The sequence below is a fragment of the Eptesicus fuscus genome, chromosome 2 (assembly GCF_027574615.1).
Source record: "Eptesicus fuscus isolate TK198812 chromosome 2, DD_ASM_mEF_20220401, whole genome shotgun sequence".
Taxonomy (NCBI): domain Eukaryota; kingdom Metazoa; phylum Chordata; class Mammalia; order Chiroptera; family Vespertilionidae; genus Eptesicus; species Eptesicus fuscus.
The window spans coordinates 87,730,735-87,751,615 of NC_072474.1; the positions used below are offsets into that span (position 1 = coordinate 87,730,735).

Genomic DNA, 20,881 nt, shown 5'->3' on the forward strand with positions numbered 1-20,881 from the left:
ATTAAGGGTGATCAGGCAGGCAGGCATAGGGGTTAGGGGCAATCAGGCATGCAGGCAGGTGAGCAGTTAGGAGCCAGCGGTCCCAGATTGTGAGAGGGATGTCCGATTGCCGATTTAGGACCGATCCCTGTGGCAGTCGGACATCCCCCAAGGGGTCCCCAATTGGAGAGGGTGCAGGCTAGCTGAGGGAACGCCCCCCTCCCATGCACGAATTTTGTGCACCAGGCCACTAGTGTGTGTGTGTGTGTGTGTGTGTGTGTGTGTGTGTGTGTATGTGTATGGCTATATTTCTGAAAGAAAAAATAATAAATTTGTTTGCTCAGTTCTGATTTTTCTATGTCATCATCATACATCCCTATTATCTGCCGTAGGAGTTGACTTTAAGTCTACAGCTCAATAGTGTAAAAAATCTAACCATATTCTTTTTTTTAAAATATATTTTATTGATTTTTTACAGAGAGGAAGAGAGAGGGATAGAGAGTTAGAAACATCGATGAGAGAGAAACATCGATCAGCTGCCTCTTGCACACCCCCTACTGGGGATGTGCCCGCAACCAAGGTACATGCCCTTGACCAGAATCGAACCTGGGACCCTTGAGTCCGCAGGCTGATGCTCTATCCACTGAGCCAAACCGGTTTCGGCTAACCATATTCTTTATAACTCCTTGCAGTTTATATTCTGGACCCTTTCCTTCAGGTTGCTAAAAATTTAATTTCAGTCAATTTACGGTTTCTCCTTGACTCTCATCAGGGCCCAAATCCCAGTTCTGTGTGTTTCTTGGGGCCATAGTACTGGAAGGGAGATGGCCTGTCCGCTCCTTGTTATTGTCTATTGTCCATTGACACGGGCTTCCTTGCAGTCACCATCCTCTTGTTTTGTGCTTGGCTGGCCATCCACACAGGTGGCCACTGACTCATCCTGAGTTTCTGTCTGCAAGATTCCTTCACAGCTGATGTTCTAAGGCCCCATTTCCCTAGGCACATCCAGAGCTTCTTGTTCTCTGTGATCTTTCTGCCTTTCCTGGGCTCCACCTGGGAAAGAAGGCACAGGTTCCGTTTTGCTTTTGAATCCCACTAACCTGTTGTGGTGAAGTGGGGTCTTCTTTCTCTGCTATGTCATTAGGGCAGCTCATGTAGGGTGCAGGGTCAGTTCTCTACCTCAGCCCCCGCCACTGAGGTCTACTATTTCTACCTACTTCCTGGCTCAAGGGGCCTTTTCTAGAGGGGCAGATAGTAGTGGTGATGGAGGTAGGTCTCACTCTTATTCTCCCAAATGAGCCATTCTCCCAAATATTTTAATAATTCCATCCTTCACCTTCTCTAGAAACTCAAAAGCTATGAAAAATGTTTGTTTCCATTTTGTTTTCTATGATTCATTCTTTCCCTTTAGTAGAATGACTTCTGGTTCAGTGAAGACCTTAAAGGTGAGGTGAGATAGAGTATGTGAGGAAAAGAAGTGCAATGTGGGGAAGCATTAATAAATAAATGTAAAAATACTATACTACATACTCAAGACAAGAGGCTACATAGCACATGTTAATGATCCTCTCTTCTCTCCAGATGCCCATTCTTGGATATTTCTGCAAATACCCAAAAAAGAGATTATTGGATTCTCAAAAAAGAGAGAGGGTTTAATTTCTTTGTTATTTTTTAAAGGAGGTGGTAGCTATTATTGATTTCTTTCCCTATAGGGTCATTTTAATGCACTAGAAATTTTCTACCTCAAATATATTATGTTCAAATACTTTCATTTCTCCCTTCTCTGTCCCACAAAAAAATATGCAGAAAGACAAGAAGACATTCAGCTGTGAATTTCTTTTTTATTATATATTTATTTTTATCTCCTTTTTATAACCTTGGTTGCTAGACCATTCAGCACACTTCTTTGCAGATTTTATTGTAACTAGCACAATAAGTAGGGTATGTTTTGGACTGAAGCATGGCTATGGTTTTCTGAGACCCAAGTAAAATAAACAAAATTGAGGCTTGGCTTGGAAAAGAAACACTCTAAGGACCGCTTTCCCACTTTGAAGACAAAAAGGGAGGGTATGCAGAACTTTTGGGGGGTAAAACACGTTGTCTTCTAGAACTGACTTCACTGAAGGGACTTGAAGTAAACAGAACTTGGAGGTAACACAGAACACAATGTGCTTTGCAATCTGGTGGCCGTAGGTACGTTTTGGATGATGAATACATCAGTTCCTCTGGAGCCAAGTTCCCAGTCAAGTGGTCCCCTCCGGAAGTTTTCCATTTCAACAAGTACAGCAGCAAATCTGATGTCTGGTCATTTGGTGAGTGAATTTAATGTCTTTTTAATGGAGCTTTCTGTCATAAAATAGGCCAGTCTCCTAAAAGTTTGATTTCCTAACAGGATGCAGCATTTGAAAACAGTTGCTTTCTGTCTTAAGTGTTCTGAACACACCCAGGCTGTCTTTGGCAACTGGTGTCCTTCATCCTCTGACATAAGTCTGCCTTTTGGATCTTTTCCTTTCCCAATGAGCACTTGCTGTGAAACCGTAAGAGGGTAGAGAGTCTTCTGACCTAGAAAACAAACTCAGCCGACACGTCCACACCACAGAGACTTGTAAGGAAAACTGATCTTCTGGGGTCATTGACTTTCGAATGTGATTAATAAACTTCATTGTCTAACTGCTAAGCAACATGCCCTAATTTACTTCATTACCGTCAAATTTTATAGAATTTAGACATAGGCCTCCTTGGGATCTGTCAATCAATATTTATATTGGGTAATGTTCTTCACTGAGAAAGAGACACTGTAGACCAGGGGTCCTCAAACTTTTTAAACAGGGGGCCAGTTCACTGTCCCTCAGACCGTTGGAGGGCCGGACTATAGTTTAAAAAAAAAACTATGAACAAATTCCTATGCACACTGCACATATCTTATTTTGAAGTAAAAAAACAAAACGGCAAAAACACCCGCATGTGGCCCGCGGGCCGTAGTTTGAGGACGCCTGCTGTAGCCCTATGCCCAATGGAGTCTGTTCTTTTAAATGATTTTCAAAGAGTGGCAACAAATGTGTGGTTATCTACTCTCTTTCACCCAGACTTTCCTGGACGGCTTCTTGGGTTTGGAGGAACAGCTATATCCTCAGCAGCGTGTGAATTTTATTGTCACAATAAGGTTAAACTCATGTCATTGATCTCATTAGCTCTCCACTGACATGTGGTAGTCTTGGCAGGTGACATTTTAAGCTCTACTAGAGAGTTATGTTCTGAGACTGATGGATAGCAACCCAAGGGCCTCATCACGTGGCTGCAGAACAATGAGAACGCCTGGAGTTTTACCTGCCCACTTGTCTCTCTTCAGCCCCTTGGACAAGTGAGGCTCTTGAGCACCTGGAGTGGTGTCATTCTTAAGGACCCTCTGGCTCTAGCATAGGCCTGGCCTCTTACTCAATACCGAATATAAATTTGTAGAATAAGTGAATTATTAAATAAACTCAAATTGGGAGACCTGAAGAAGTTTCACGAATCAATCAGTTAATCAATCAACACCTGCTTATGTTGATAGTCTTGATTGATTAACTGATTGATTCATGAAACTTCATGAATTCAGTTAATCAATCAACACCTGCCCTTGCTAGATAGTCTTTGGCTCAACCCAGCAGTCTAACTTCCAGTGTTGGAGGGGGGATGAATGCCGTCTGCTAGCTAGTAAACTCTTGGTCTTAGCAGGCAGCAGAGCCTCAGACAAGTCTGTCATTTTCTGTGCAATGGCCAAAAGGTTTATCGATTTCAGGGTGTGGGGGCATGAGAATACTTACAAAGGAAAATGCTGCCAGCATTTTCTTCCAATAGGGAGGCAGACAAGGCCAATGGAAAAGGAAAGACATTGTTTCCAACTGGGACATTTTCAGGTTACAGGCCTGTTCGAAAACTGAGATGCACACCATCTGCTCCCTAGATGGGCCCGCTCTCATTCTGCGTGGTTATTGTGCAAAGACTGGAAGAGGAAGATAATGCCGTAGAGTTTGAGACAGTTCTTTCAGTTCTAAGTAACCATTTCTCTCTAACCTCTGGTTCTCGTGCATTATCTTCGCAGGCGTTCTGATGTGGGAAATTTTTACAGAAGGGAGAATGCCTTTTGAAAATAAGTCAAATTTACAAGTTGTGGAAGCCATTTCTAAAGGCTTCAGGTTGTACCGCCCTCGCCTGGCACCAATGTCCATCTACGAAGTCATGTACCGCTGCTGGCATGAGGTGAGTGTCCCTCACTTTCCCGTGAAGGTTGGCAGCCCCAGCATCGGAGAGCAGGCCCATGTATCACATACCTCACCGCAGGACCCCATCATGGCAGGAAAAGGTGTCTGTTCCTTGGGAATGACCCCTGAGAGCCAGAAGCACTATTTCTCTCTGACACTCCCACTGCAAAGTCATTAATCTATTTTGTTTTTAACAATGGCCTTTCATCTGAGGAATTCAGGATATTTTCCAAGTCTTATCTTTCTGAGATTGGTTCCTGCAGAAAGTCTTGCTAATAAAGCCTCAGAGATTAGCTGGTTTACACCTTTTAGGAACTGGTGGGTGGGAACTAAAGGGTAGAATCAGGTTTTTCAAACTTCCACATTGAGAGAGAAGGATGGTGTTTTTACTTACTTCGCTCTACTAATTTGTCTTGCTTTTCTAAGGCTAAAAGTAGTGGGTTTCATCTCTCTTGGGGCACTCAGGACTCTTGGTAGAGAGATTAAACCAGAACAGAATGAAGGCAGAGAGGGTGCCAGGAACTTCTACTCAGGAAATGATCTTTAGGGAGCCCAATTTCTCTTTTTCTTAAAATGATAAGCTTAAAAATAAAGCCAGAGGGGATTATGTCTCACTACTGTCTTTTCTGGGCATTGATTCAACACACCTCTCCTGTCATATCAGACTCCCCAGTGATGGTGTTAGCTCCTCTCTTTCCAGCTGATAGTTTCAGCCCAGAAAAACCACAGCTGGGTGAGGAGTTTCCTCCTGGCTGAAAAAGAAACCACTTGATTTCCAGTCCACAAACACTGGAAAATTCAGTATTTCAAGAGTGATGTGGTTGTTCATATCCAGCAAAGTATTAATTTTATAAAGATACCTGGTGTATGAAAATATTTTACATATGACTAACTGCTCTGCAAGGAATCTTGTAGGCTTTTAGTAGCAAACAGCTGTCTTAAGAGCAACTTTGCATTAACATTGTAAATAGCTCAGGAATTATATATTGTACTAGAGCCCAGCGTGCGATTCGAAATAGCACGGCGCCACCCACCCTCAAATTGCCGGTCCAGCCCTGCCTCGCTCTCTAGGCCCCGCAGCAGCCACGGCCACTGCTGATCAAGCCCTCCCCAGTGCAGGTGTGCAGAGGCCCCTGCTTCCCTGCCCCTGACGCTGCTCTCGCAACCTCCTAGTATCTGGTTGACCTGTTATGGCCTCCCAGTTAATTAGCATATTTCTCTATTTTATATATATGTAGATAGATAGATATAGATATAGATATAGATATAGATATGTATGTATACATATACATACAATAAAATACCTATTGAAATTTTATATTTTGTGGGGAGGAGACCAAGAAGGGGCAAGTAAGTGACAATCAGTCTCAAATAACAGTTGGAACACGATTAAAGCAGTGTTTTGGTTATGTTGATGTACTTGTTTGCAAAGTTGATTTTGCCTACAACTTTTTAATGTAATCTAAAAGCCCTAAGGACTTAGGCATCTCTAGATCCAACATGGTAATAATAGCCTTGATACACACGTTTCATAGTCTCTACTGACTGTGGATCTTCAGCCCCTACAAAACTTCACAATGTATTCTTGGAATTTCCAGGAGGATTCTCACATGAGCTCACATCTTCTTTTGCTTTTTTATTGTTCAAAAGCTGCTAAGGGTGTCTGTCTCCCCACTAACCCTGCCGCCTGTGGCCTTGGTGAGAATGTGGGCTCCCACGAGGAGCTGCCTGTGGGAGCCTAGTACTCTAGATGCCCGCTCTTTCCCCGCTCTTCCTTTACCTCATGCACATCAAATTATCCACATCGATTGTGGGCAGTGCTGGCCAACAGAACCTTCTGTGATGATGGAAATGTGCTATGTCTGTGCTATCCAATATGGTAGCCATGCCTGGCCCTGAAGGCGTGCAGCGTGGCTGGTGTGACTGGAAACTGAGTTTTAAAATGGACTTAATTGAATTAGTTGAAATTTAAATAGCCACATGTGGCTAGTGTTTGCAGCTCTAGCCATTTTATCTTTGCAATGCTCTCTACTCTTACATTTTCACATCACAGCTCACTCCACTGCCAAGGTATCTTTCTCTCCCATTTGTGGAGAACCAGCCTGGACCCAGGTCCGTGCTGGCGAGTTCCAGAACTGGTGTCTGAGTGAGTCTGAAGCTGAGCTGACCACCTCTGCTTCCCTTTTCCAGAAACCTAAAGGCCGCCCTACATTCGCTGAGCTGCTGCGGGTTCTCTCTGAGATTGCAGAAACTTGGTGACTGGAGTGGAATGCCAACCCAGAAGATCATGTCGTCAAGTTGTCTCAAAAGGAAATGCTGTGTGGGTCACTGATGGTGAATATCTTCTTTCAGAGTTGCTGCCTCTTGGAAACATTATCAAGATCACAGGCATCCCAAACTTTTTATAACATTTAAGAATGTTATTCTGACAACAGATTTCCTACATGTTTGAGCAGGACTTGTAAACTCTTCATTCCTCATGTCCTATTTATGAAGATGGGGAAAATGCTCTATCGTATTTATAAGAATAGCCCTGAGGACCCCTGAGGGTACATGGAAACAGGATTCTTTAAGGGTGAAACAAATTTATTTCCTGAAGAGGAGTGACACTCTTTACTTCAGTCAGCCATGCACAGAAGATGAAAATAAATTTTGCCAACTCATGGACTAAAGAAGCCTCCCCTGCAGAATCTCATGCTTTTGATCTACACAGATCTTCATAGAAACTTACCTTCATTTTACAAACCGCATGTCTGTGAGCAGTCTGGAACTGTCTTGTATAGTCTTCCCTATGTTATTTAACAAATTGCTGTTGCACATATCTGATACCTTTGGAGACAGTTTCTTATATTTCAGTTTTAAACACTGTTGTAGGAGATAACCCACATTCTTCTTTGTACAGGTCCTGGTAACATTTCCCTTTCCAGTGATACCCATTGTGGGGACTCTGGCCAGAGTACACTGGATGTTAAAGGCCCATTTGCCATTCGCATTCGAAAAGGCAATGACTCAGCAGTATCACTATCTGTACTGTGCAGGCGCACCCTTATATAACCTACTTATGTTAATGTAGCACAGATGTCACTAATTGGCATGAGGCCTCTTTTGTTTGAGTGAGTATATAAGGTGCCACTGACCAGGCAGTTGTCTGCTTTGTTTGCAATAAAGCATGACCCACCTCCCTATGGCTGCTCATGTCTTTTTCCAATTCCTGGCATCCAAAGAAATCAAGTCCATAGCAGCGGAACTTGGACCCAACAGCCATTGTCAGGGGCAATTCAGAGCCTGAATTTCAATTCCAAGATTTCACACTTTGTCCATGTGACATTGGACAAACGTGAGAAGTCTTATTTTGTCATAAAAAGTACCTCCTGCACCTTACTGGAAGATGACTTGGTTTTTCCACAAGAACAAGAGGGCAGCAAAAGAAAGTCAACCAATTGTTACATCAGGCTCCTTCGTTTCTGAAGTCCAGGGTTTTGAATTCATGATTAAGCAACCAGCAGTCATAAGATAAAATCTTAATTTCTCACGCACTGTTTGTAGGAACGATTGGAAATTGATCTTTATCATTCTGAGGGCTTCAGAAGTTCCATGTGAAGAAGGTTATGATAGAAAGCACACGTGTCATTACCGTGGGTTCTAACAACAGGAGCCCATTATTTTTATGCTATCCTGCCCTGCACTGTGGTTCTGAAGGAACTTGTTTTATAATTCTCTTTAAATCCTAACTTGCTGGCTGTCAGTAGTTGTGATTTTTAAATCATGTTTGCCCACTCTAAGAATGACATCTTTGAATGTCAATAGTATCCAAGAAACGTGCATTGAAATAATCAGGCACCAGAAGAATCTTGGTAACTCAAGTGGTGGCCTCAGACATGTTTGTCTGAGACACTGTGCCATTTCTGAGATTATCACCTGCTTTTCCTCATGTCTTCTGCTATGGGGAGGGAAGACAGAGGGATCCTACTACTGAGACTGTAGTTCCAGTAAAATCATGTGAAAGTCTAGCTCAAGAGACTATGAGACCATTAAGCAGCAAAAGCAGAGGGAGGGAAGGTTAATGTTATAACAGGAAATAAAGTAGTACCAATATGTGCAGTAAGGTGTCTTTCTCGGGTTTTACTAAGCTTCGTAGTCCTCACTCTCCCCTCAAAAGAAAACAACAACATACCAAACACTGAAATGCTGGGAGTGTCTATAGAGCATCTGCCACCACTATCAATGCAGTGCAGGGAGTCAGAGCACAGAGCCGAGTGGCGGTACAGGTCAGTCATCCTGGAGGTCACAGGGTGGCAGCTGGGACTTCTAAGAGCATCTGTGGTGATGGTAGGCAAGTTCTATTCCTTCTGTTTCAACGTTTTAGAAAAGTTTGAAACACCAAATTAGGAACGGGAATCATGAAGGTAACTGAGACTCAGATAATGTGTGGATTTGGAACGTCTATGGACAGAGAGTCAGCATTCCCTGTCTAACAAAAGAAAAATTTCCTTAAGAAGTAGTCAGACAACTCCCTTTGGGAGGGAGTTGTTTTGCAACCGATCTTTGTATTCGTTATTGACATGAGCTGTCTGTGGGTGGCTTGACTAGTTAAGGATGAGATAGTTCTGCATAAGGAATGGACGGGAAGTTTAGAGGTTGGTGGTAGGTGAGAGCCCTAAAAAGGAGAAGACAGGAAGTCAAAGGAGAGAGGGAAGCTCAGAAAAACAGAGTGAACTTGGAGGCCAAGCAGAATATAGGATCAGTGTAAATAGCCTTTTGGCAAGAAGAGCCAAAAAATGTTTTTTGTTGAGTAAACTTTGAATTGGAGTACAATACATGGTCCCACCACTGCATTGGTGGCATGTTTGAGTGGCAATCAAACTCACAAGACACCATCGTATTTATTCCAGCACTACGTTTACTTAGCTGTTTAGAAAGATTCAGGACAGGAAAAAGAGTATGCACAGCCCTCAGTTCCAATGGAAGCCTACCAATTCTCCATGTGCACAGATGCTCGGGTCCCTCCTCATCTGCCAGGAGAGTGTATGCTTGCCGGCAATGAGGCCATGATGTGTGGTGTTCATCCTGATGCAAAGAAGCTTATTCCTTGGTTTTCTATCTGTCATGTAGGCCTGCAGTTCACAGGCCTCCCAACCCATGTGCTGTCTCACAGATCAGAGGTTTCACAGTGTACAAAACACATGTCTGGCCCTGGTACCCAACATCCCAGATTTACCTTATCTTGGGACATATTCGAGGGACTGGTAGTACTCTCAGGCAGGTAGGTCTAGATCTGGGAGAAAAACAGTACAGGACTGCTGTTGACCCTTTGCTCCCACACATAAAGTACACAAATCGTGTATATGGCTTAATTTTCACAAAGTGAGTACATCTGTGAAACTAGCACTAGATCAAGAAATGGCACATTTCAGAATTTCAGACTCCATTCTCATTCCCTGTTCAAGTCATTACCCCAACAGCAATCAATATCCTGATTTCCAACACAAACTTTCTGTAAATAGAATCCTATGGCATTGTACTTTTGTGCCTGGCTTCTTTCATTTAATATGTTTGTTTGATTCATCTATGTTATATGTAGGTAGTTGCATTTCATTCATTTTCATCTCTGTATAGTCTCCCATTATACAATTATACTGCAGGTTATTTATCTACTCTACTCTTGATGGATATTTGGGCTGTTTCCAACTTTTGGCTATAGATCAGTGCTGCTATGAACATTCTTCTACATGTCTTTTGGTGAAAATATGTATGTACTTCGGTTAGGTATATCTAGGAGTGGAATTGCAGGGCCAACAATTATGTGTATATTCAGCTTTTGTAAATAGTGCCAAGCAGTGTTCCTAAGTGGATACAACCAGATTCATAACCCGCAGCAGTGCATGAGTGTTCCAGCTGCTTCACATCCTCAACAACACTTGGAATTGTCTTGGCCATAACAATGGCTAAAGGGCTTTTATGGGCAAGAGTGTCTCATATTCAATTTTAACTTGCTTATTTGAGCTGTGCTACAATATAATATCTACTCACTCACTCCCTGATCTTTGTTGTCAACATAACAGTATGCTATATGCCAGCGGTTGCCAACCTTCCAGACCTACAGACCACAATCTAAAGTAAATAATATTTGAGAAGATTGAAGTAATGTAGGATGATAAAAAAAGAAATATTAGAGATGTACTGCAGAGCAGAGAAGGGGGGGCGGGTTTGACAGCAATAAGAACTTGGATACGGAGAAATTATGAAAGATGTGGATGTACCATCATATGTAGGATGGACACACACATACATACACAGAGAGCCATTTGTATTTTTAATTTATTTTTCTAAATATTTTTTATTGATTTCAGAGAGGAAGGGAGAGGGAGAGATAGAAACATCAATGATGAGAGTGAGTCATTGATTGGCTGTCTCCTGCACACCTCCTACCAGGGATTGAGCCCGCAACCCAGACATGGGTTTGGTGAATTTTATGGTAAGCTGTCTAGGAAAGCTCAAAGGGCAGGTGATGAATCTGCTTGGATTGGAGTGGCATGCTCTGTTTACTGCTGTCACCTGTACCTATGCACTCACTTATCTCTTGCTACTCTCCGATTTGCCCATGCTAGTCCTTGCAAATCCCAGACACCTTCTTATCTCAGACCTGTGCGCCTGTTGTACTCTACACCGGGAGTCCTTTTCCTGGGTATCTGTATCGTTTGCTTCCTCATCATCTCCAGGTTGTTGCTCAAATGTCACTCTCTCTGTGAGAGATTTCTCGAATAACACTATTTAAAATTGTACCCTCACCACGAATATGCCCTGTCTACCTTTTCTGTAGAGTTCTGCTCTCAACACAATATAGCAAATCATATAGGACTACTTATTCATTTGGTCTGTTGTCTGCCCCGTTCCTCCTGCAACTGTACACACGTGTGAGGTCAGGTGTTTTTGTCTGTTTTGTTCCCTGCTGCACCCACCTGGCCCTCCTGTCTCAATGGTACTTCAACCCATATAATACCGCTTACCACTGTCCCTCTTTGCAAAACCACTGGGCTGGAGGATGTTAGCTTTTTACTTCCTCTTCCTGGCCCGGTCCTCCCACACTAGAATGATCTGAGACCTTTAGGGAAGCACAGTTGCTCAGGTCCCACCATTTCACTCATCTTTCCATTCTGACTTAACTGCTCTGAGGGGGACACAGGCATTGGTGGTTTTAAAACAAATTACCCCAAGTGATTCTCACCCAGAGTTGAGAACCACCGTTCTAGGTTCTCAAACTTCACTGCTTATGAGTATAATTTAGGGAGCTTTTCAAAATCCTGATGCCCAGGCTGCACTCTAGACCACTGAAATCACAATATCGATGGCAGTCGTTTTAAAGTTCCTTTTAAATATGAGAACCGCGCCAGTTCTTCTCAAACTGTAATACACACACAGTCGCCTGGGGACTTGGTTAAAACGCAGGTTCTGATTCGGTAGGTCCACAGTGGGACCTCATATTCTGCATTTCTAACAAGCTCCCAGCTGATGTCAAAGGTGCGGATCCACGGACCACACCTTTCCTCCCAGAGGACACTTACATCCGTTCCCTGCCCCCAAGGCTAACAGGATTCAGAGAGGGGAACTCTGGCTTATGGGTGGGTGAAGGTCTTTCAAAGACATTATACCCATTACATAAGGCCACAGACAACTTTCTAGTAGTTGCTCTGGGCTTATATTGCAAAAGTCAGCTACGACCCTCATTCTTCCTGGTATGAAGGTTAAAATACTCTATTTTCTACGCTCTCTGGCAACAAGCACACCCACACCAGCAAGTTCCACAGAGTGAAATGCAACCAGAAGCACCTGAGGAGAATTTGCCCAATAAAAAGCCAAGTCTCACCAGAAGGAAAACTCTTTTGACTCTTCCTGCTTGGAACATGGCTTGGAGACCTGGAGTTGGCGTGCCCACCTGTGAATCAGAAAAAGGCCCACAGATAGTGTTGCCATATACAATATAGGATACACAGTTAAAGATACATTTCAGATAAATAACAATATTTTAGTGTGTTGTGGTCACCTCTCCTGTTGGGGTCACCCTCAGAAATGGATGGAACCCCGCCCCCCAATCCCATGTTTGGCCCCAGTGTTGAGACTGTTGACATCATACACCTACCAAGAGGGTATGAGAGATTTGTGACTCACATCTTGAGTTTCTGAGGACATCAGGGAAGGCTCCCCAGCAGATCTGAAAATAGCTGGAGAGAGCAGGTGGGAGACTGCCTTGGGGTTTTGTGGTGATGAGGGGGTGGGGCTGAGGTGCAGGGGCTGGGTGGGGCTTGCTTGGTTTGAACTTCCAGCTGGCACCCAAGGAAGAAGCACACAGCCTATCTGAGGAGCTTGCTCAGATGGGGGACAGAAGGAAAAGGGAAAGTGATGGGGCTTGAAAGCTGTCAGCAAACATAAAAAATGGAGTCAGATTCTTTATTACACTATTAGTGGCCTGGTGCACGAAATTCGTGCACATTAAAAGGGGATTAATTAGAGGAAATAATTTAATATTGCTATTTGTTCTTTATCTATAATAGAAGTGTCAGAGATAAAAGAAAATTAGTAAAATGTATATGAAAACCTTCCTCCTGTCAGAGTCTGGGGTGCACCACGGGACCCAGAGTCAAGTCCCCGCCCACCCACATACTCCTCAAAATCACGTGAGACCCAGACCTGGCCGGCCCCTGCTCCCATTGGGCTAGATCTAGACCTGGCCAGTCCCACCCTTGTTAAGCCCTGCCGGGCAGGGGACGTAGCCTCAGGTCCCCTGGCCCAGTGCCAGGACGGGGGGCATGGCTTGAGGTCCCCCAGCCCAGACCGGGGCAGGGGTCATGCCTGGAGGTCCCCCATCAAGTCCCACCAGGCAGGGTGGCACAGCCTCAGGTCCCCTGGCCTGGTGCTGGGGGTGCGGTCTGTGGTCCCCCATCAATCCCTGCTGGGAAAGGGGTGCAGTCTGAGGTCCCCTGTCAAGCCCCATCTGGCGGGAGGAGCAGCCTGAGGTCCCCTAGCCCAGCACCAGGATAGGAAGTGCACCTTAAGGTCCCCCGTCAAGCCCCGTTGGGCGGGGGGCATGGCCTCAGGCCCCCTGGCATGGCGCCGGGGTGGGGAGCATGGCTTGAGGTCCCCCAGCCTGACGCCAGGGCGGGCACAGCCTAAGGTCCCCTATCAAGCCCTACCTAGTGGGGGATGCGGCCTGAGGTCCCTTATCAAACCCTATAGGGGTGGGGGAGGGCCTCAGGTCCCTGCTGATCGCTCATTTAAGGCTCCTTATAGGAACTTGGCCTCAGCTGTGGGTGCAGCCATCGTTGTGATGGAGTGATGGTCAATTAGCATATTCCCTCTTTATCAGATAGGATATATGTTCCAATTGTTATGTGGGACACACTTATGCTAAATTTATTTGTTCATCTGAAATTCAAATTTAACTGGGTGCCTTGTGTTTTTATTGTTGCTGTTAAATCTGGCAATCCTATCTACAGAGCAGAAAAAGGAAAGAGCTTGGCTCCCTCCTGGGATTGTTCAGCCACCACACCAACTCTAAATCACCTACTTCCAGACTTCTTGTTCTCTGAGACAAATGAGCCCCTATTTCTTTAAGCCACTATTAGTCAAATGCTCACCTGCCTGAGGACAAGCCCCTGCCTAAAGGACACGTCTCTGCTGATTCTTCCATTGGCAGCTTTTGCACTTGACACTCTTACTCAGGTACAGGCGATGTACCTTATTTCCAAGGTTGCAGAAATCTGCCCAATAAATGGAAAACAACCACAGAATGTGTGCATATTATATTTTAGCAATTTTTAAAAAAATGACTTTGAAATTGGGACGTGACTTATAACAGGTAGGGTCTTCAATTAGATCTGTGTTTCTCAACCCTGGCTGCATATTAAAATCATCTGGGGAGCTTTTTAACAAATAGCTGCCCGTATCCAACCTTCAGATGTTGTACTTAATTGGTCTGGGGTGGGGCCCAGACATGGTAATTTCAAAAAGCCTCTTTGGTGAAACCATGTGCAGCCGGGACCAAAAAAAATCACTGCACTAGGTACACTCCTCGAAGTGCACGTAGATATGCTTACTCTGGGCCCAGGCTTCTTGTGAAGTTTATTAAAAGGTGGAACAAAGGGAGAAAATGACCCATCCATGCCTGATGACTCACAGCTGTCCCTTGCTAACCCACCATATGCGGGACTAGCCGGCCTGCCATTTCCCTGCTTCAGCCCCCAGAGTGGCTATGGGATCACAGGGAAGGAGATCCAGGGCCTTTTCACAAAGCGCCAGAAACCTGGCGGCAGGGAGCTCACATGTTCTCCTCACTGGGTTTCAGTGCTAGTAGACAGGCCTCTAGAGAAGATACTAAAGATGCCGAGAAACTGGTAGGATTTACTCTGTGTATCTCATGGGGTGGGACGGGGGGTGGGGAGCACTCTCCGTGCCGTGGTTTGTTGTTCTGTGGCGTCTATCTGCTGGTTGACTGGGGGAAATGAAAGTCGATGAGTGGACTTGTGACTTTGAAGTCACCTCATTTTCTTGTCTGCTTGGCAGCAAAACTGAAAGTGTTTCTGCTTAGCGGCATATTTCAGATCTCGCCCTTTATGTCTCATTCATGATTAGGAAGTCACGGCCCTTCGGAGACCCTGGGCCCACAGAGGTGTCTGGTGGAAGTGGTTAATCGTCCCTCCGTTAGACGGTAAATTATGCTGAGGTTGTTCAAGTAGGTCCCGCGCTCCAATGGAGGGTACTTGCTTCATCCAGTCCCAGCTACTCCACGCTGTGCAGCTAAACAAATAATACAACCTTGATCTTGTTTGACCAGTTCCTCCACACTTTTATTTTCCCTCTTGCTGCGGGCTAATCTTCAATCAGCAGGCACCTCCCGTAACAAGTGGAATTGCTGCCTGTAACCTGAATTGCATCGAGTTGCCTAAGTCCTTTTGATTCTGAACCAGTTTGGTTCACACAGAAAGCCACCATGGGGCCTCGAACGTGGGTCTTCCTTTTGCCCACATTAACTCAATCAGGCAGCTTCCCTTTGCTGAGTACTGCAGGTCTTGTTGAAAAGACGGACTGACCACATTACTTAGGTTTACACCCTGTAATCCTGAAAATAGACTCAAAACTGGTAGACAGCTTTGCTCTTTTACTTCTGTGCATGCAAGATTATTCAGAAGGAATTTGGTCCAGTAAATACAACCCAATTCTACCCATAAGAACTTATTTTCTGTCTGCTTCCTCTAAGGCTTGTACATTATGACCCAGCCTCTCAGTTCCACGAGTCAAGGAGAAGAGAGATCCCTTTTATTCAAATACTAGAGGCCCAATGCACAAAATTTGTGCACTCGGGGGACGGGGGGTGTCCCTCAGCCTAGTCTGTGCCCTCTCCCAGTCCGGGAGCCCTTGGGGGATGTCCAACTGATGGCTTAGGCCTGTTCCCCTAAGTTGGACATCCTTAGCTCTGCCACGGAGGCAGGAGAAGCTCCCGTCACTGCAGCTGCGCTTGCCAGCCGTAAGCCTGGCTTCTGGCTAAGCGGTGCTCCCCTGGTGGGAGCGCACTGACCATCAGGGGCAGCTCCTGCATTCAGCCCCTGGTGGTCAGTGAACATCAAAGCAAGTGGTTGAGCTGCCTTAGCATGTCATTAGCATATTACGCTTTGATTGGCTGACCAGATGACCGGATGACCAGATGACCAAACACTTAGCATATTAGGCTTTTATTATATAGGATATTTTATTTAAAACTCTTCTAGAAATATGTTGAAATGTTAACAGTGAAAACAAAGGCAAACTCTAATTGAGAGATGGAGACCTGAGCCGAAGGGCTATTTTGCTCATTCGTGGTCGATGGAACAATCTGTTTAATGGGCCTGAGGTTTCGGGATATCTTTGAGTTTATTTTCTGGATGTTTGTTGGGCACAATTAACTCAAGGAGTCACATATCATTACCCAAGATTTATTCTAGGGGAGAGCTAGAGGTTTTCTCAGCGGAAACTAAACAATCAGGACTCTGTATTTGGTTTCCATGGTCAGTGAGTTCCTATGGAAGGCATTCACAAAGCAGTCTTCAAGCTTTTGGGCCAAGTTTGAGTTGCATGCTGTTTACTTGTGGTCAGGAGTTACTGGCTGGGCCATAGAAGGCAGAAAGTGGGAGGGGATTGTAGGAACATGGCACTCAGAGCATGGCTGCTTTATCTCCACTACTAACCCTGCCCATCTGCCTCTTCCCCCCACCCCCCGCTCCCCCCAGGCAAGTAGTGGCTGGGGCTACACAGGATGGGGTGGAAGGAAGGTCCACGTGGTCTTAGGAGTACACCAATGCAGTGAACTGGTGTGAGGCCTGTCTCCCGAGGGTTGGACAAGCTCCTGAGGCCAGTAGGTAGAGCTAGGCCTGCAAAGATTCCTACCCGCCTCAGCCCACCAGCCACAGGGAAGCTATACATATAAAACTCAAATACCACCCTAGCCTGTTTGGCTCAGTGGATAGAGCATCGGCCTGTGGACCTAAGGGTCCTGAGTTCGATTCGGGTCAAGGGCACGTACCTTGGTTGCAGGCTCTTCCCCGGCCTGGGCCCTGGTTGGGCTCGAGCAGGAGGCAACCAATCGATGTGCTTCTCTCACATGTATGTTTCTCTCTGTCTTTCCCTCTTTCCCACTCTCTAAAAACCAATGGAAAAATATCCTCGGTGAGTATTAAAAAAAATAAAAACTAAAATGCCTTTTAACTCAAAGGTTTTTGCCTACAATAATGGTGTTTCTAGAGATTCAGTTTTCCCTCAAGAAGAAAGGACTTCATGATTTGTAACTGAAGTGGAAAAAGGGTGGCTCAGGTAGTCAGCTCTCTCAAAAAAGTGTGTGTGTGTGTGTGTGTGTGCGTGTGTGTGCAACCAATCAAAGCTTTCAGTTGGGAAGAATACGTTGCTCATTGTTATACAATTTAAGACTCTTTGTAACTTAAGCTCACCTGTGGCTTCCTGTACACTGCAGCCAGGGTGCTGAAATGTTTGTCTATGCAAACAACTTGCTTGCGATAGTCAGTTTGTTCTAACTCTGCTGGGATAGATGTGCCGCTTCCAAGCCCTCCTTAGACAGGCCTACGTTCCATGGATTGAGTAGTCCGGGGTGTTGGGACACTTGGATTTTGGTTCTCATTCTGGCCCTAGGTAACTATGTGATTTAGGGAATTGTATCTATAATAATAAAAGCCTAAGCGACCATAGCAACCAAACGGACGACCGAACAAGCTGCATGGGGTGACTAGGCCGGTTAGGGGTTAGTGAGGGACAACCAAATAACTGAGCAGCAGGCTGTGTGGGGCGACCAGGCCGGCAGGTGGGTTAGTGAGGGACAACCAAATGACTGAACAGCAGTCTGCATGGGGCAACCAGGCTGGCAGGGGGGCTAGTGAGGGGCAACCAAACAACCGAACAGCAGGCTGTGTGGGGCGACCAGGCCCATGGGGGGAGGGGAGGGGCAGTTGGGGGTGACCAGGCCAGCAGAGGGGATAAGTGATTGGTGACCAGGCTGGCAAGGGGGAGGCAGTTGGGGGTGACCAGGTCGGCAGGGGGGCAGTTGGGGTTGATGAGGCTATCAGGGAGGGCAGTTAGGGGCAATCAGGCAGGCAGGCAGGTGAGCAGTTAGGAGCCAGTGGTCCCGGATTGTGAGAGGGATGTTTGACTGCTGGTTTAGGCCCGATCCTCGGACATCCCCCAAGGGGTCCCAGATTGGAGAGGGTGAGGCTGGGCTGAGGGGACCCCTGCCCCCCGTGCATGAATTTCGTGCACCGGGCCTCTAGTATTATTTATAAAATGGCAGGAAAGAGGGGGCATGGGACACAGGTAAGAAACAAGCCTTTTCTACCCTACACAACTGAGCGAGTTGTTCTCAAGCATGAGTCCTAATCAAATCAGGGAGAATCGATCAAGTCATGGTGATGTGGTCTCTACATAAAGCGAAGTTTTAGTTACACAGAGGCTAGAGGCAATTTGTGTAAGGTTTGTAAATGTAAACTTTGATGTAATGCAATACTACCAAATATTTTTATAATGCTTTCTTTGCCTTCTTATAAATCTCTGGACTGAGAGGAGATTTCATTATACTGACTGCTTTGAGCTCCTATCTTATTCAATGAAATTACTGCAAGATGAGATAGTGTCTCCTACCTTTTGTTCCAGCGACGAGTTCGTTATATGGAAGATGGTTTGTGGAGAGCCATTTCTAAATAACAGGTGTGAATTTCAAGGGAAATGACAAAACAAAATTAACCTAAGTGCAGATTTTTTTTTAAAACCTTGAAACTTTCTCTTATAACTCAAAACTAAGTGGGGATAATTTTGCCATTACATAAACTTAACTTCAATAAACTAAAAACTGAACTGCAACAAGCATAATTAAACCACATTATTTTATTGAAAATGAAAAATATACGGAAATATTAATTTAAAATTTGTAAACTTTTAAAAATGAACAGTATTTATAAACATTTGAAAAATAGAAAACTTCATGACCACAGAGTTCATTCAAAATATCTGAGAACATTTTACATATATTCATATAAACTACTTTTCCACAAAGTTTGGTTGGAATGTGAAGGTTGCAGTTAGTTCAGTTTTATTAGTTTTATTAAGAACAATAAAATATTTCTGTTGGAATCCTTTTGTATTGAGATAGTATAATGATGGAATTCATTTTCACTTGAATTACTTACAATGAGCTACTGTGACACACATTGAGAAAAGATGAAGAATGTATGGAAACTGGCAATGGATGGTCCTTACCTATCTAGTAATAAGACTGTAAGAATTAAGATATTGATTCAAAGAGAATTCAATTTTATTAATTGCCTCATCTAACAGACATGATGTAGGGTGCTTTCCATGTATTTAATTTAGTACCCTTAAAATAAAGTAAAGGTGTTAATTTTATGTTGCTAAAGCTAAACGATTTTATGAATATTTTGCAATCTGAACTAAAAATAAAATCATTAACCATTGACCTAAGAATAAAATTACAAGACCAAAAGTAAAATGAAACTATTATGTTTACAGAATTAGGAAAAGCTTTCAATATGGCTGTGTGAGGACAACTTTGTAATCCTAAATCCACAGTGCAGATATTCACATAATAAACCTTCAGATATCATCTATATGAGATAAAGAAAGTGTATATTTTAAATATATACATACATGAAACTTCCAGTTAAGACTAACATGGTTAGTCTGAAAATGGGGATCCAGCATTTTATTCCTCCTCAGACAATATATCCCTATTTGGAGAAATTTATTCTGAATTTAAGGTTTGCAATAACATTTTAGTTTTTCAATGCATATTGAAAAAGTCCACCAGGTATTTTTAGAGTATTTGAAATACTTCACTGTTTCTCAACGTATTTCAACTTGTTAAATTTTTCTCAGTCTTTCTCGCGGGCATATATGTCAACACCAGTTTATTTTCCAACCCAGGGTACACATGGTTCTTGTGTTCCAAGAACCTTCAACCTGAACACAATACACCAAGGGCAAAGCTTTGTAACAGCTGACATTTAAGAAACATCTGACACTGAAATTCACAGCCTCAGTGTGGATGCCATTAATTTCCTCACCAAGAAGGATAAACCAATAAAGTTTTCAATAGAAAAAAAAAATTTAAAGAATGTCTACATTTTTCAAACACCACCTTTTCCTACAAATTTGTGTTCATAGCTTATATATCTGATATACAGTTACAGTGAAACAGCAGTCAACACAGAAACACATATTTGACCTGAGGTATCAACCCATGTATCTTCCATGGATTATCAGTTTTCAGAAACCTAGAACACACTGAGTTGCACTCCACACTAAACTGCTGAAGAGATGATAACAGTACTTTAGGACCTGGCAGTCACCTCAGGTTGTCACTGTGAAATCAGTGATAGTTCAGTAGAACTGACGAAGTGCTAAAGTCAGTTTAACAGAATTCTGAATAACAGAATTGACTATTATTATCCAGGGTAGACATGAGCTAGATTGCAAACAAACAAAATCACAGACCTTTGATGTTAGAACAGATAAATGCAGTCAACCAGAAGGGTTTTTGTTTTTTGAATGTCAGTGTTTTGGGGGTTAGGATTTTTGTTTTGTTTTGAGAGAAGTAAGTTCAGAAGGCAGCTAATTTCTCCTTTTCTATTAAATCAATGAGTGATCAGAAATCTGTCCATAACAGGGTAACAGACTGGATAAGAAAACAAAACCCAGATATCTGCTGTCTACAGGAAACCCACCTCAAAAAAAAGGATGCATACAGACTGAGAGTAAAGGGATGGAAAAAGGTTTTCCAGGCAAATGGAAATGAAAAAAAAGCTGGGGTTGCAATACTTATATCTGACAAATTAGATCTCAAAGTGAAGGACATAACAAGAGATAATGAAGGCCACTTCATAATACTAAAGGGAGAAATCCAACAAGAAGAAATAACTCTGGTAAACATATATGCACCCAATACAGGAGCACCAAGATACATTAAAAAACTCCTGGAAGATATCAAAGGAGAGATTGACAGTAATACAATCATAGTAGGAGACTTCAATACCCCACTATCACCATTGGACAAATCCTCTAAACAAAAAATCAGCAAAGAAACATCAATCCTAAATGACTCACTAGAACAGATG

At 43.8% G+C, this 20,881-nt stretch overlaps 1 protein-coding gene across 1 annotated transcript in view; it reads left to right on the forward strand.

The window, feature by feature from the left end:
- TXK (TXK tyrosine kinase) overlaps positions 1-6,482 on the forward strand; it is a 38,906-nt gene extending 32,424 nt beyond the window's left edge. The window contains exons 12-14 of the mRNA XM_008140286.3: positions 2,173-2,291; positions 4,064-4,221; positions 6,414-6,482. Of these exons, the coding sequence (XP_008138508.2) occupies positions 2,173-2,291; positions 4,064-4,221; positions 6,414-6,482 (346 nt within the window). The remainder of the gene's footprint in view (positions 1-2,172; positions 2,292-4,063; positions 4,222-6,413) is intronic.
- Positions 6,483-20,881: the final 14,399 nt, after the last annotated feature.